The sequence below is a fragment of the Cicer arietinum genome, chromosome 3, assembly GCF_000331145.2.
Source record: "Cicer arietinum cultivar CDC Frontier isolate Library 1 chromosome 3, Cicar.CDCFrontier_v2.0, whole genome shotgun sequence".
NCBI classification, from domain to species: Eukaryota; Viridiplantae; Streptophyta; class Magnoliopsida; order Fabales; family Fabaceae; genus Cicer; species Cicer arietinum.
Window position 1 is genome coordinate 59,715,029 of NC_021162.2, and position 13,586 is coordinate 59,728,614.

The following is a 13,586-nucleotide window of genomic DNA, read 5'->3' on the forward strand; positions in this document are numbered from 1 at the left end:
GAATCTTTAGACAATTTCTTTAAGACAAATTAATTTCAAAAACCTAGAGAAATGGAGAAACAAAAATGCATAAAATTCAAAAATTAAAGAAAAATTAAAAATTTATCTTGCAAAATTAATTTAATTACCCATGTGTAACAGAAACTATGTTATTTGAATAAAAAACTGGTTCCACGTCCACACATCGAATATATTGAATAATGAGTTGGAAAGACTCAGTTTTGACCTGAAAAGTTATGACATGAGGTGTGTTCATCTCTAAAAAACGTACCCTCCAAATACCCAAAATTCAGTTGGGACAATAAGCGGCGAGTAGCACAAGTGTTTGTTCGTTTGCGCGATTGCTCCACCAACTTACCACTATCAATTAATTCCACTCAAACACAGCCAAACACACCCTATCTCAATCTAACTACCACTCTTCTTTTCCATTAGTCATTACTACCATCTACAATCATTCATTCACATTTCATAATTATAAATGAATCAACAGTAACTAACTTAGAACCTTCCAGAATGGAGTCGTTAGAGTGGAACCAACAAGTGAACGAAACGGTTACAAACAAATTGAAGCTATGGCAACAACTCAACAACGAAACACCAACGGCATGGGTAACGGAATTGATTCAATATCTTAACTCGGTTGGCGTTGAGTTACCCAGTCCCGAGTTCGCTCACCTTTTGGTTTCTCAAATGTGTTCGGAAAATGAAAAGGATCATCCTTCGATGTGGAAGTTTCTTCACCACGCTCTTGCTTCTCGTCTAATTTTCCCTCTTCAATTACTTTCTCTTCTATCTTCTAAGGTTTTTCCTCGTAGATATTCTCATCCGCATGCTTACGCTCTTTTCCTTCCACTTCTTGCTCAACATGCTTTTAATTTTCACCCTATCGCTTCGATCAAGTGCACTAACAAGTAAGTAAACCCTAAATTAACTATGTTTCTTCACTTATTAGTTTAACTTCATAATTAATGTTAGTGAAGAGTTTATTTATGATTATTATGGAAGCTTATTTTATGACATTGTCTTTTAAAACCTATCTAGCATTTTATGATTATTATGGAAGAGTTTACAATCATTCATTTATACTTCTCCTTCTCCTGTACCAAAATATATATAAAAAAAAATAGATGTACTAATAGTGTCCAGTGTTTGTGTGATTGTGTCTCTATGATTGTTTCATAGTTTGAAACAACTTATAGAAATAACTTATGGTAAGTATTTACTGTGAACAACTTAATTAGGCATTTATTGAATGAAAGTGTTCCAGGGTAAACAATTTCTATAATTGAAGAATATTTTTGTAAGATATTTTTGTAACTTATGATTAGACTCTTTTCATATATACTGTAAGATATTTTTGTAAGTATTATTGAAGAATTTATTAGAATAAGCTGAAAATAGTTTATAGATGTGTAACAAGCTTTTATCTTCATAAGAAATCTCTAAATATTTTATTGAAGTACTTTTGTCGGTAGATAAATCAAAATGGGTTGTTCATTAGCCAATCGAAATGTAGCCTGAAATGTAGCCTTATTCAATAAGGGCTTAATAAAGTCAGTTTCTCAACTTTGCACAAACTCGAATGATGTTTTCTCTTTTTCAATAATCAGAATGGGCATGTGACTAAACTGTTTTTATATAAACTGTAATGTGTTTTTGTAAGCTATATTATAGAGTTTATTGGAATAAGCTGAAAATGGCTTATAGAGATGTTAAAAGTTATCTTCATAAGCAGTCTCAAACAATTTTAACAAGTGTTTATGTTAGAAGATAAGTGTAAATGAATTTTTCATAAGTTAATCTAAAGGTGTTACATTCAATAAAGCGTTTAATCAAGCTGTTTGTCAAATTTGCTCAAACCCAATCAATGTATTCTCTTTTTCTTTGTTATTTATTATTTTACCTTTAATTTCTTTTTGCAATGGGTTATCCATTATCCTCCAAATCCCGTGCACTTTTTTTCCCTAAATTATTTTCTTCTTTTAGCAAATAATACTATGATTTTTTGTTTGAAATTTGGTAACTTGGCTGCTCGAAAGTTGAAACTCTTACCCAAATGCATTGATGATTGGTTACTTGCATGGTAGTTGATATAAGAATATGTTTTACTTTTTGTGTAACTCTGTATAAGTTTGAAGTTGAAAATCCATGTGATAATGTGTACTACATTATTATTACTTCTATTTGGTTGAACTTTCTTGTTTTCTGTCCTAGTTTGTATTTACTTAATTTGAGTGATACTTCCTGAATATACCTTGTTCAATGGTATATAATTCTTAAACTGTTTTTGTTTTGTTTTGCAGGATAATTAAGTCTGTTGATTCTGTCTTTCACTTTTCTGAAACATTCAAAATTCAGGATGTGGAGCTAGGGCATGTATTTATACTGTTCTTTTTTAGCATTTTCATTGCTTTGATTGATACCACATTAAATGACTGGGGAATACAAGTGACTTTTAATGAAAGATCCTGTTTAGTCCCAACAGGCGATCAGTATATGGTAATTGATCATAATGTGACGCACAATTTTAAAAAAGGTGATTATCATGAACAGATAAGGAAGAGAAATTCCATCACAGCCTTAGAGGTATTGGAAAGACTAAGTGAAACCAGAAAAGCGACGATACTTCTGCAGTCTGTTCTCTTAAACATGTAATGTCTCAACATTTTATATTTTTGGCCTTTATGATTATCTTGAAAGTTTAGTTTGGAATTTTAGAGTTAATTGCATCTCAATCCATTGCTATAAGTATCTGTAGTCATATTTAACATCTAAATAACTAGGCATGGCAACAAGTGGGGGCGGGTTTTGCCTCCCCCACCCCCGCACCCGACTAGTCGGGGAAAAGCCGCGCACTTGCCCTTGTTTTTTATCAAATGTGAAATTTAGGTTTCCATCTCCACCCGCGACGGGGTTTGAGTTTCTCCGCCTACACCCGCATCCATTCATATATATAAAATTGTTAAAATTCAGTGTATGTTTTTATTATTCTTTGATGGTGCTGCATACTAGACTAATTGTTAATAGTTCTAGTCAACACAACTTCCTAGACATTGAATGTATTTATTGCAATATCATTATAAATAGAAGACGCGATCTCACAAGAAGCACACATAAATTTACTTATATTTTTTATGGTATCAGAGCAACTTTTGATTTTGTGACCCGTCTTTGTGCTTCACTACTGCTGCTAGCGGCGGAATTTGCGGTTGGCAACACCACCTTTCGAATAACCAACCACACCACTACCACTGTACCACCGTCACTATGTGCCATTGTTCTCTGCCACCGCACGTTTTCTTTCGAGTGTGCCACCACTGTATTTGCTGTTGTGAGAGCTTGGTTTTAAGGACAAGGTACCATTTGCTCAGACAATCATTTTATTCCCGCCGACGATCAATCCGATGGTGGCTCTATTCCCACATATGAATCATATTAGTGGCACCTTTCATTCCCATTGACGATCAATCTGGTGGTGACTCTATTCCTACATATAAATCATACTAGTGACGTGTTTTATTCTCACCGATGATCAATCCAGTTGTGACTCTTTCACACATTAATCATTAATGGTGTCTTATCTTTTCAAACTAGTCCAACAGTTGTCATACTCAGTTTTTTTTTTTTTTTGTGATAAAATATTTTGATGTAACGAGCTTAAAGCATAATAAGCTTTAACTTGAGGGAAAATGTTAAAATTCAGTGTATTATTTTCGAGGAAAACCCGCACCCACACCCAATCAAAGCGGATTTTCCCCGCCTAAATCGGGATGTGTTTCGGTGGGTATCCGTGGGTGCGGATTTTGTTTCTATCCCTATAAATAACCATAAAGCTGAAATGATGTTTTAGCCTATTCCCTTGAGCTCCGAAAATTGATAATGTGAGTTTCACCATTGATATTGTATACTTTTTTTCTACTATAAGCCATCTCTATTTTGATTCTCAACTGTATACCATGATGTAAAAAATTCTTGCGTTGAACATGTGGCGGTATGTTAGAGAAAGCATCTTAGAAGCGATTTCCTGGTCTAATAAGTTGTGAATACTAAAATTAACTTATATGAGTGCAAATTACCGGTCTTAAGAAAAGAGATCAGCTTATATGATAAATCATATCAAATGAAAATCATTCCATATTCCTTTTCACATTTCTGTCTAGGGTCAATTGTTGTCCAGTCCAAGCCTAGTGCGTTCTGATTGTCCATGGCAAAACATAGAAGAATGGGATGAGTTTGTTTTCTATTGAAAGCTTATCTCATTGGTTCATGCTTGGAGTTACAAGATCGTGTGGAAGCCTACTTCTTCCATGCATAATTTAGATCGGGGACCATGGTCCTGTTACTCATGTAAGCATTTGGCAGTTAGTCTAGGGAAACCATCGCTTTTAGTTCTCCTCAAATCTGTGATATTCTCTAGTGGAACGGACGCTTCATGAATAGTTCCACCAAAAACAGTTTTTAGTTTATCAATCAAGAAATCATCTAACCAGAAGAAGATGATGTATAAAACCAAGGATTCAAAATCATTAACAATCCTGCAGGATTTTCGTCTAGAATTTTTCTGACCGGAAATTATTTGTTGGATTCATCAATTGACCATTCAAGGTAAACAATACTCTCCATTCAAGTTCTAGTATGTCTCAAAAAAGGGTCTGCTTTGTTTGTCGGTATATGCCAGAGTTCTTATCTGGTTATTTCAAGGTGGTTTACTAGAACAATACCCACCATCATGCATCAAAACGGTAGTTTCAAGTTGTGAAACTACTTACAGATGCAAAATAGAATGGTTCAACTATCAAATTGTTTGGGAAATTTTATTTAGCAGCACCTATGCATATGCCATAAAGCCCAGTAATCTTGGCTTCTCTTGTCTATAAGCACATTTGCTGATAACTAATTTTTAGTTCTTTAAGTGTTGATGTTTACATGAATCTAATTTTATTGTTCATATATCTTGCTATCTATGAGTTGTGTTGGGAAATTGACGACCTGTTTTCCCCATTTTGTGTTTCACCATGTTTGATAGGCCTGAAAATTTCAATTGCCTCCTGCAGAGGCTTCAATTTCTTGAATCCCTTGAATTAGCATCATCAGAATTAAAATTAGTAAATCAAGTTCTTACAAAAGTTTCTGCAAAAATTCGTGGAGTTTCTCATTTTGATTACTGCCTAAATAAGCATCAGATGGTTAGGATGCTTGCTGATGTTGGATCATGTACGACATTGTTGAGGTGCAACTACAGATCTTGCTGGATTCCTTTTGACATTTACATGGAGAATGCTATGGATTCTAGGCAAATTCCTATCAAATCAGCTATTGATGTGCTTAAAGGTAAATTTCTGAGATGAGTTTAAAGCAATTATTTATTAGTCATTAGCAGTTTATTTTTAAAAAGTTATATAAGGATTCAGGTCTTTCCTAATATTCATGACCTATTTGCAGAAGGAATCAAGACACTACAAATAATTAACCAGGCTAGCTGGCACGAAACTTTTCTAGCACTTTGGCTTTCAGCCCTCCGGCTTGTGCAGCGAGTTGAGATTGATCCATATTAATTTTTTGTTTTAATGGCAGTATTAACCAAATAACTGAGCTCTCCCCTCTCATGGTGTATTGCAGGAGCGTGATCCTCCTGAAGGTCCTATTCCCCATCTTGAGGCCCGTTTATGCATGCTTTTGTCTATTGTCCCTTTGGCAGTTTTGGATGTTCTAAGGGATGACTCTGAACATAATCCGTCTTCCGTTCCAGTGCCTGTGAAATCAGAAAACAGATATGAAAAGCAGGCAGTTTGTGGCCTGATGTCATCTGTTCAAGTCCTTGGACAGTTTTCTGGCCTTTTATGCCCTCCTGCATTAGTTGTTGATGCAGCCAATCAGGCAGCTAGAAAAGCTGCAAGCTTCATTTATAATTCTATGAATGAAAAGGACGATTCTTTCACAGGCATTCATGCTAATTCTAATACAAAAGCAGGTTGATTTTTGTAACTTCATATGTGCTTCCATGATTCAATCCGTTATGATGAATAAGGATTACTATCACATGCATACAACTTAACTTACTCCTTGTTTTTTTCTTCAATATATCTATGATACTTATAAAATAATTATCTCTTAGGTGGGAACTTGAGGCATCTCATAGTGGAAGCTTGCATTGCACGAAATTTAATGGATACGTCAGTGTACTTTTGGCCTGGTTATGTGTCTACATCTGTTACGTCTTTGTCAGATTCATCGCCACTAGAAAAATCTCCATGGTTAACATTTATGGAAGGGACACCGTTAAACAATTCTCTTATAAATGCCCTTACGGCGACACCTGCCTCAAGGTTCGCTTTTATGCAAAATTGTGATTCGATTTTGGTGTTTATCTAAAGTGCTGATGGTCTTCATTCACAACTTTTATTTCATACTAGCCCAGCAGAGATAGAGAAGTTATACTATATTGCATTAAATGGATCAGAGTTGGAAAGGCCTGCAGCTGCAAAGATTCTATGCGGTGCATCCCTCGGTCGTGGATGGTATATTCAGGTGACAAATCCTATTCCTAACAGAGATATTGGACCTTTGGAAGTCCTCCCAAATACAGTTTCTTAAATGTGCTTCTGAGGTTTTCGTGGATGTATATTCTTTATGAGTACTCATTTTTCTGTCTCACACTAAAGCACAAACAACAATCTTCTTACTAAGGAGAAAGTAAAATCATAAGTTTAGGTTTGCATATTTGGAATAATATAATAATACAAATATCAGATTGAGAATGGATTGGTGCTTCAGCGCCAAAAGCTAGCTCCAGAGGGGAGGATTGCCTGTATCATTATAAAGGGTGTTTTGGCTATCTACCTATTAGGTATGTTAATTAAGAGAGTTAGAGTTAGTTTGGATTAGCCATCTACCTATTAGCTATAAAGCTCTCGTTATGGTGATGTGCAAGGAAGGGTTGGATTCATTGCAGAGTATTGAAAGTAACATTATTCTGAATTTGTACAAGACCGGCTCCACGACTCAAATCCATGGCCTTCTAGTCACACGGCAGCAACTTCAATCATTGCGCCATGGTTCCCCATCCTCCTCACACCTAAACTAGGAATAAATTTTTATCATGCTTCTGTTCTATGCAATTATGACACTTGGGGCTAAGCATCATGTGTCTATCATATGCGTTAGTTCTACAGCGATTAAATAATTGTTTTGTCATTAGTTATACTGGATTATGGATTAATGTGTGAATACTTCAGTTGGTATTGTATTTATGAATATTGTGTTCCTCATCATTTGTTGTTTCTGATGTAAACTTTTGTCTCTTTCGTAGGAACATGTGGTCCACTATGTAATCAAACTTCTGGCTTCTCCCGTACCTCATAGTCATTCTGGAACTTGGGGCCCCTTGGTTGATAATACGTCCATGCTAAGTGCTGTCCTCCGTGGAGCTTCCTGTGTTGATACAGTTCATATACTTTCTTTACATGGTGTTGTAAGTGAATCACTTTAACAATTTATTAGATATTTGATGGCTATATGAATATGATACCCCATTTTGATTCACTATCATAAAATTCTGAGGATGGAAAACTTTTGGTTTCACTTGATAGTTGACAGTTATTTGTCCATGCTCTAGACGTCCAGTCTTGGGTGTGAGCGTGTGTGCTGAGATCCCATATCGGCTGATATGGCCAAATTAGTTCTTATAAAGCATAGGCAATCTTCATCCCTCGAGCTAGCTTTTGGGGCCAAGTTAGGACTAACTCAAATTCTAAGATGATATAGAGCCTATAATAAATCTTTTATTGGGCCACCTGCATTAGTTTATGCTTCAGATGTCTAGTCTAGTATCAAGCATGATGGGGTGTGTTGAGATCTGACACTCACATTTGCCCACCCAATCACTGTCTACTCTAAAGGGATGTGCTGAGATCCTGCATCGATTGGAGATTTGTCCAAATTTATCCTTATAAGGTTGGGCAATTCTCACACCTTGAGCTAGCGTTTGAGGTGTTAGACCTATCCCAAATCAACTTGTTCTCTAAACAGCCTGCTAATAATTTTTGTAAAGATAAAAATAATATTTAAATATATTTTTTGTCCCCAAACAATTTCAAAAACTCGGTTGCAGTTCCCCTGTTGAAATTTGGCGTAGGTTTGCCCCTGCTTTTGAAGTAATGTCACTTGTGGTTCCCGTGTTTTTGAAATATGGTGTTCGTGGTCCCTATGGCAGACATCAAAGGGGGGCTAAAACCGAATTTCTGGAACAACAAATGACATATTTCAAAAGTTGGAGGAAGAAAACACGTCACCTTACAGAAAGATTTTGAAAGTTTAAATGATTCCTTCTAGTTGCTGTTGTGGATGCACTAAGTTTGGCAAGTTAAAGTGCCATTAAATTGTTGGTTTATAGTTCAAGTGTCATTCCTGAGTTTTTAGTGTATAGACTTCAGTCTCAAGCTTAATTTATTTTCCAGTCAAATTTTGATGTCAATTTTTTTTAATAAGAGTTATTTGTGTAGGTCCCCACAGTTGCTGCTTCTTTATTACCACTTTGTGAAGCATTTGGTTCAATTACACCAACACCAAATAGCACAGGCGATGAGCCTTCAACATCAGTATACATGGCTTTTTCTTTAGCATTTCTTTTCCTCATTCGTTTATGGAAATTCTGTAGACCCCCTATTGATCAGTGCATCACTGAAGGAGGAATTGCAGTTGGAGGTTTGGAGTATCTTTTGTCATTGCACAATAACTGGGTCATGTCTTCCCAAGATAAGCTAAAAAACAACCAAAATCTCTTTGATTCTGCATCATTTAAACCTGTATATATCGATTCATTTCCAAAATTACGGGCCTTGTACTGTCAATACAAATCTTGTGTTGCTTCAACCCTGTCTGGTATTTCTACTGGAAATTCCATTCATCAAACTGCTAGTGTAATCTTAAGCATGATTTACCAGAAGATGATGACCAAAGGTGGGATATCATCAAGTAATTCTTCATCTCCTAGCAGTAATGCGTGTAGCTCCCTCATAAATTCTGGTGAAGATGCTCTTCAACGACCTATGCTCCCTGCATGGGAAGTACTGGAAGCTCTTCCTTTTGTCCTGGAAGCAATCTTAACTGCTTGTGTTCATGGGAGGCTTTCCTCACGAGATTTAACAACAGGTTTGCTAGATGCTAGCTTTACTAATCTATGAATCAAAATTCGAGTTTTCTTTGTTTCCACCAATTTTCTCTCGCCTATTCTGCTTCTTTTTAATGGATAAACCATGGACATTAAATAAACTTTCCAGTTCCAATTATTTTTTGTCCATGTTCTTTTTTGGATATCTTAAAATTTTGTCACATTTGTCGAAGCCCGTGTACTAAATCGAATTACATTTCATTAAAGTAACTATTATTGGCTTTTAATTATAATATAATGAAGAATAGAGTTCACGTCAAATTAGGTGATTTGGGTGCACTTATACATTTCTTAACCAATTGTTATAATGCAGCTAATAAGTAGAAGTTAGTTGTTGCAGTTAGACAAAAGTTACTGGACAGAAGTTGCCTGTGTTTTCGGTGCCATCTCATCTTATCATTGTAACTCGTGTGCCATTTCACTTGCAGGTCTGAGAGACCTTGTTGACTTTCTTCCAGCATCACTTGCTGCCATTATTGATTACTTTTCTTCAGAAATTACTCGTGGTGTATGGAAACTAGTTCCAATGAATGGAACAGATTGGCCTAGTCCAGCAGCAGTTCTTCAGTCAGTGGAATCAGAAATAAAAGCTATATTGACTCATGTTGGTGTTGAAGTCCCAAACTGTTCTTCTGGTACTTTGCTGGTTCATTATTATAATATACCTGTTCAATGTTTTCCAGTTTCCATTACGAGTCCTACCAAATTAAAAACACATCATACATGATAGGGCGTATAGGTGGAAAATACAGAGTTAGGCTCATGCACAGACAAAATTACACAAAGATTGCCAGAAATTGTTGCAGTGACCCGAATAAATTGGTCTTTCCCCCTCTTTCTAGGAACCTGCAATGATTCAGATTACAACTTTATGTTTCATCACCATTCTAATTGAATACTTTTAACAATTTTTTTTTCTTTCTAGAATGTTCATATTGTTTTGTATGTCCTGTACATTTATGTCGATCTCGAGTCCTCGCACTTCTTGTGTCTAGTTGACTTTCTCACTTGAACAACACTCCATGTGTGCACGTGTTGATGCATGTAAGTAAGTAGGTATATAGGGTTGTGTCTGAGGGAGATAATAGAAAAATCAGTGGTGGGGTTATTCATCGGGGTATGAAAAATCATCAAATATTCCCTCCGTGTAATTCTCTGTCAGACAATGTGCTTGAGGGTATGAACTTAGCATTATGACTATCATTACTGAAAGAAATCTGCAAATTTTATTGTTTTCTTATCTTTTCTAATCATTAATCGGGATACTTTAGATTAAACAATGCAGTGATAGTTATTACATATGCGTTGCTTACTAGTTACGTCTTTGTTGCTGGTAGGAGGTTCACCAGTAATGCTTCCGTTACCCATGGCAGCTCTCGTCAGTTTATCCATTACTTTTAAACTTGACAAGAGCCTGGAGTACATGCATGCTATCACTGGAGCTGCTTTGGAAAATTGTGCATCAGGTTGCCCTTGGCCTAGCATGCCTATAATTGGCTCTTTGTGGGCACAAAAGGTTCGCCGCTGGCACAACTTCATTGTCGTATCAGGTTCCCGTTCTGTGTTCAGACATAACAATGAATCTGTTGCTCAGTTGGTGAGAAGTTGCTTCACCTCATTTCTTGGAATATTGTGTGGTTCAACCTCAAACCTGACTGCTGAATGTAGTGTGAATGGCCTGTTGGGTAGCTCCATTACTGCGCCTGGTGCCTGTCCTTTTGTTGCACCGGGATTCCTTTTTCTTCGATCCTGTCGAAATATACACAACGTGCAGTATCTAAACGATGTGATTGTAGGTCTAGTGACAGAGTATTCCAATGAATTAGCTGGCAGGAGAACAAGTTCTGGTTCTAGCCACTTAAAATTCAATGAAGCATCAATATCTGTTGCTGCTCAAAGTGTGAAAGAAATGGCAACACTTGGTGCAAGTCTCCTATGCGCAGCAGGCGGCATACAACTGGTCCAGGAATTGTACAAGGAGACTATTCCTACCTGGCTGCTGTCGTCAAGGGATTTGAAGCGCAAAAATGATAGTGTTGTGTCGTATATACTTGAGGGTTATGCTATAGCGTATCTGTTAACACTGTCAGGATCAATTATATGGGGTGTTGGGACCAATTTACCATCATCAAAACTCTCTAGAAGGAATCGTATAATTGGAGTCCATTTGGACTTCTTGGCAGAAGTGATGGAGAGGAAAATCTCACTCAGTTGCAATCCTATTACATGGAAAACTTATGTCTGTTGTTTAGTAGGATTAATAGTTAGTCTTGCACCTACATGGGTTCAAGAAGTGAAGGTAGAGACTTTGAGGAAATTAGCTCGTGGATTAAGTAGATGGAATGAACATGAACTAGCACTTTCTTTACTACAAAGAGGTGGGACTGCAGCTATGGGAGCTCTTGCTGAACTTGTCAATGTGATTGAGTTTAAACATAAAAAACCATGTTCATAATTCAATATGAAGATTCAATCATAAATTAATGTCAAATTTGCTTTAAAGACAATAATGAGTTACTCTTGGATTCTTCCAAAGAAGGATGCCGGTTGCAATTTTCTCTCAATCCTAGTCCTATGAACTATAAATGTAGAGTCATAATCATAATGTGCCACCTATCTATAGAGAGAGATTCAAGTGAGAACACTTTGGTTATTATGATAAATAAAAACAATCAATAACAACCATATTGTTTTTAATGATTTGAAAACGGCTTAGATTTATCTTGCTTAAAATAAATCTCTATTGTTATCAATTACGCGATGCATCCTTCTAAATAATAATTATTGTTTATTTCTCTAATAGTATTTAAAAATATTTTCAATGTTTGATAAAAAAAAAATTAATATTGCACTCATACCTGCATATCCACCATTTGCAAACCAATTATGAACCTGCGATGCAAATACAATAGTTGGTCATTAATATGTTACTAATTAGGGTTTGATGTCCTTTTGCTTTGATATTTTTTCGTATAAATAATCGTTACAATATTTACATCTCATAATTACAAATTAAGGAGATTAAATCAAATTCTGATTTGTCTAACTTATTTTTGGAAATCTGATAAATATAATTACAAATCAATATTATTTCTTGATTCACATCCCCTCAAATTGATGCGACTGGTCAAGGAACATCAATTTGCTAACTAGAAACTGATGGCGCGTGCGAGGAACAACTTTGGTAAGAATATCTGCAACTTGAAACTGAGTATTGATGTGAGGGATAGATATAACCTGATTATCATAAGTCTTGCGGATGAAGTGACAATCTACTTCAATATGTTTGGTGGGCTCATGAAAAATAGGATTTGCAACAATTTGAATAACACTTGTATTGTCAGTATAGAGAGCATCAACTTTGTTTGAGGGAATCCAAGTTCAGCCAAAAGACCACAAAGTCAAATTATCTTAGAACAAGCGGTAGACATAACACAATAATATGATTCAGTAGATGATTTAGAGACTCTTGTTTGTTTCTTACTTTTCCATGATATCAATGAAGAATCGAGAAACATGCACCAACCGGTGACACCCAACCCAATCAGCATCACTATAGGCAATCCATTTGGGAATTGTGCCCATGGAAAAGAAAAGATCTCGTTGAGAGGTACCTAGCAAATAGCGAATTATGCGATGGATTGCTGTCAAGTGAAAGTGGCAAGGAGAGTGCATGAACTGATTTACTTGTTGAACAGCAAATGATATGTCAAGTCGAGTAATTGTCAAATAATTAAGACTATCCACAAGTTGTCGATACAATAAAGGATCTGGCAATTGATCACCCTCATCTCGGTGATATTTCACATTAACCTCAAGAGGAGTATCTACCGGATTAGCTGATATAATGCCCACCATAGAAATAAGGTATGTGCATACTTATGTTGATGAATAAATATACCCTTGGAGGTATAATGAACCTCAAGGCCAAGGAAATACTGCAAGTTACAAAGATCTTTCATATGAAATGCAGTTTGCAATTGATGTTTAAGTTCCTAGATGAATGTCTGATCAGATCCAGTAATGACCATATCATTAACATAAAAGAGGAGTAGAATAATGCATGTAGATGTGTGATGAATAAATAAAGAGGAGTCATGCTGACTCTGAGTGAAAGAGAAACCAAGTAGAGTGGAACGAAATTTCTCATATCATGTTCTAGGTGCTAGTTTCAAATCATATAATGAGCGTTTGAGTTTGCACACACCATGAGATGAAGAAAATAGACCTTGAGGAGAAGTCATATAAATATCTTCAGTAAGATCACCGTGAAGAAATGCATTATTCACATCCATTTGATGAAGAGTCCACCCATTAGAAGTAGCTATAGAGAGTACAGTGCGACCAATTGTCATTTTGGCTACTGGTGCAAATGTCTCATCATAATCAATTCTATATTCTTGTTTGTTTCCTA

General features: G+C 36.0%; 1 protein-coding gene across 2 annotated transcripts; it reads left to right on the forward strand.

Annotated features, from left to right (window-relative positions):
- Positions 1–224: 224 nt before the first annotated feature.
- On the forward strand, positions 225–11,872 carry LOC101511945 (mediator of RNA polymerase II transcription subunit 33A-like). Of its 2 annotated transcripts, XM_004492548.4 has the most exons (11): positions 225–914; positions 2,307–2,654; positions 5,030–5,334; positions 5,446–5,537; positions 5,623–5,974; positions 6,119–6,329; positions 6,417–6,531; positions 7,313–7,474; positions 8,505–9,153; positions 9,601–9,807; positions 10,510–11,872. In XM_004492548.4, the coding sequence occupies exons 1-11, from the start codon at positions 517–519 to the stop codon at positions 11,625–11,627; spliced, it is 3,957 nt and encodes a 1,318-aa protein (XP_004492605.1). In that variant the 5' UTR covers positions 225–516; the 3' UTR covers positions 11,628–11,872. The 2 variants fall into 2 exon arrangements, with proteins under 2 accessions (XP_004492605.1, XP_027188307.1); XM_027332506.2 differs by lacking the exon at positions 225–914 and having other exon boundaries at positions 2,514–2,654; positions 5,187–5,334.
- Positions 11,873–13,586: the final 1,714 nt, after the last annotated feature.

Excerpts from the sequence above, each read along its gene's own strand:
- LOC101511945 (XM_004492548.4), top strand. The coding sequence starts at position 517 with ATGGAGTCGTTAGAGTGGAACCAACAAGTGAACGAAACGGTTACAAAC. Across the intron at positions 5,538-5,622 it reads CCCTCCGGCTTGTGCAGCGA|GAGCGTGATCCTCCTGAAGG; the intron begins GTTGAGATTGAT and ends GGTGTATTGCAG. Across the intron at positions 6,330-6,416 it reads ACGGCGACACCTGCCTCAAG|CCCAGCAGAGATAGAGAAGT; the intron begins GTTCGCTTTTAT and ends ATTTCATACTAG.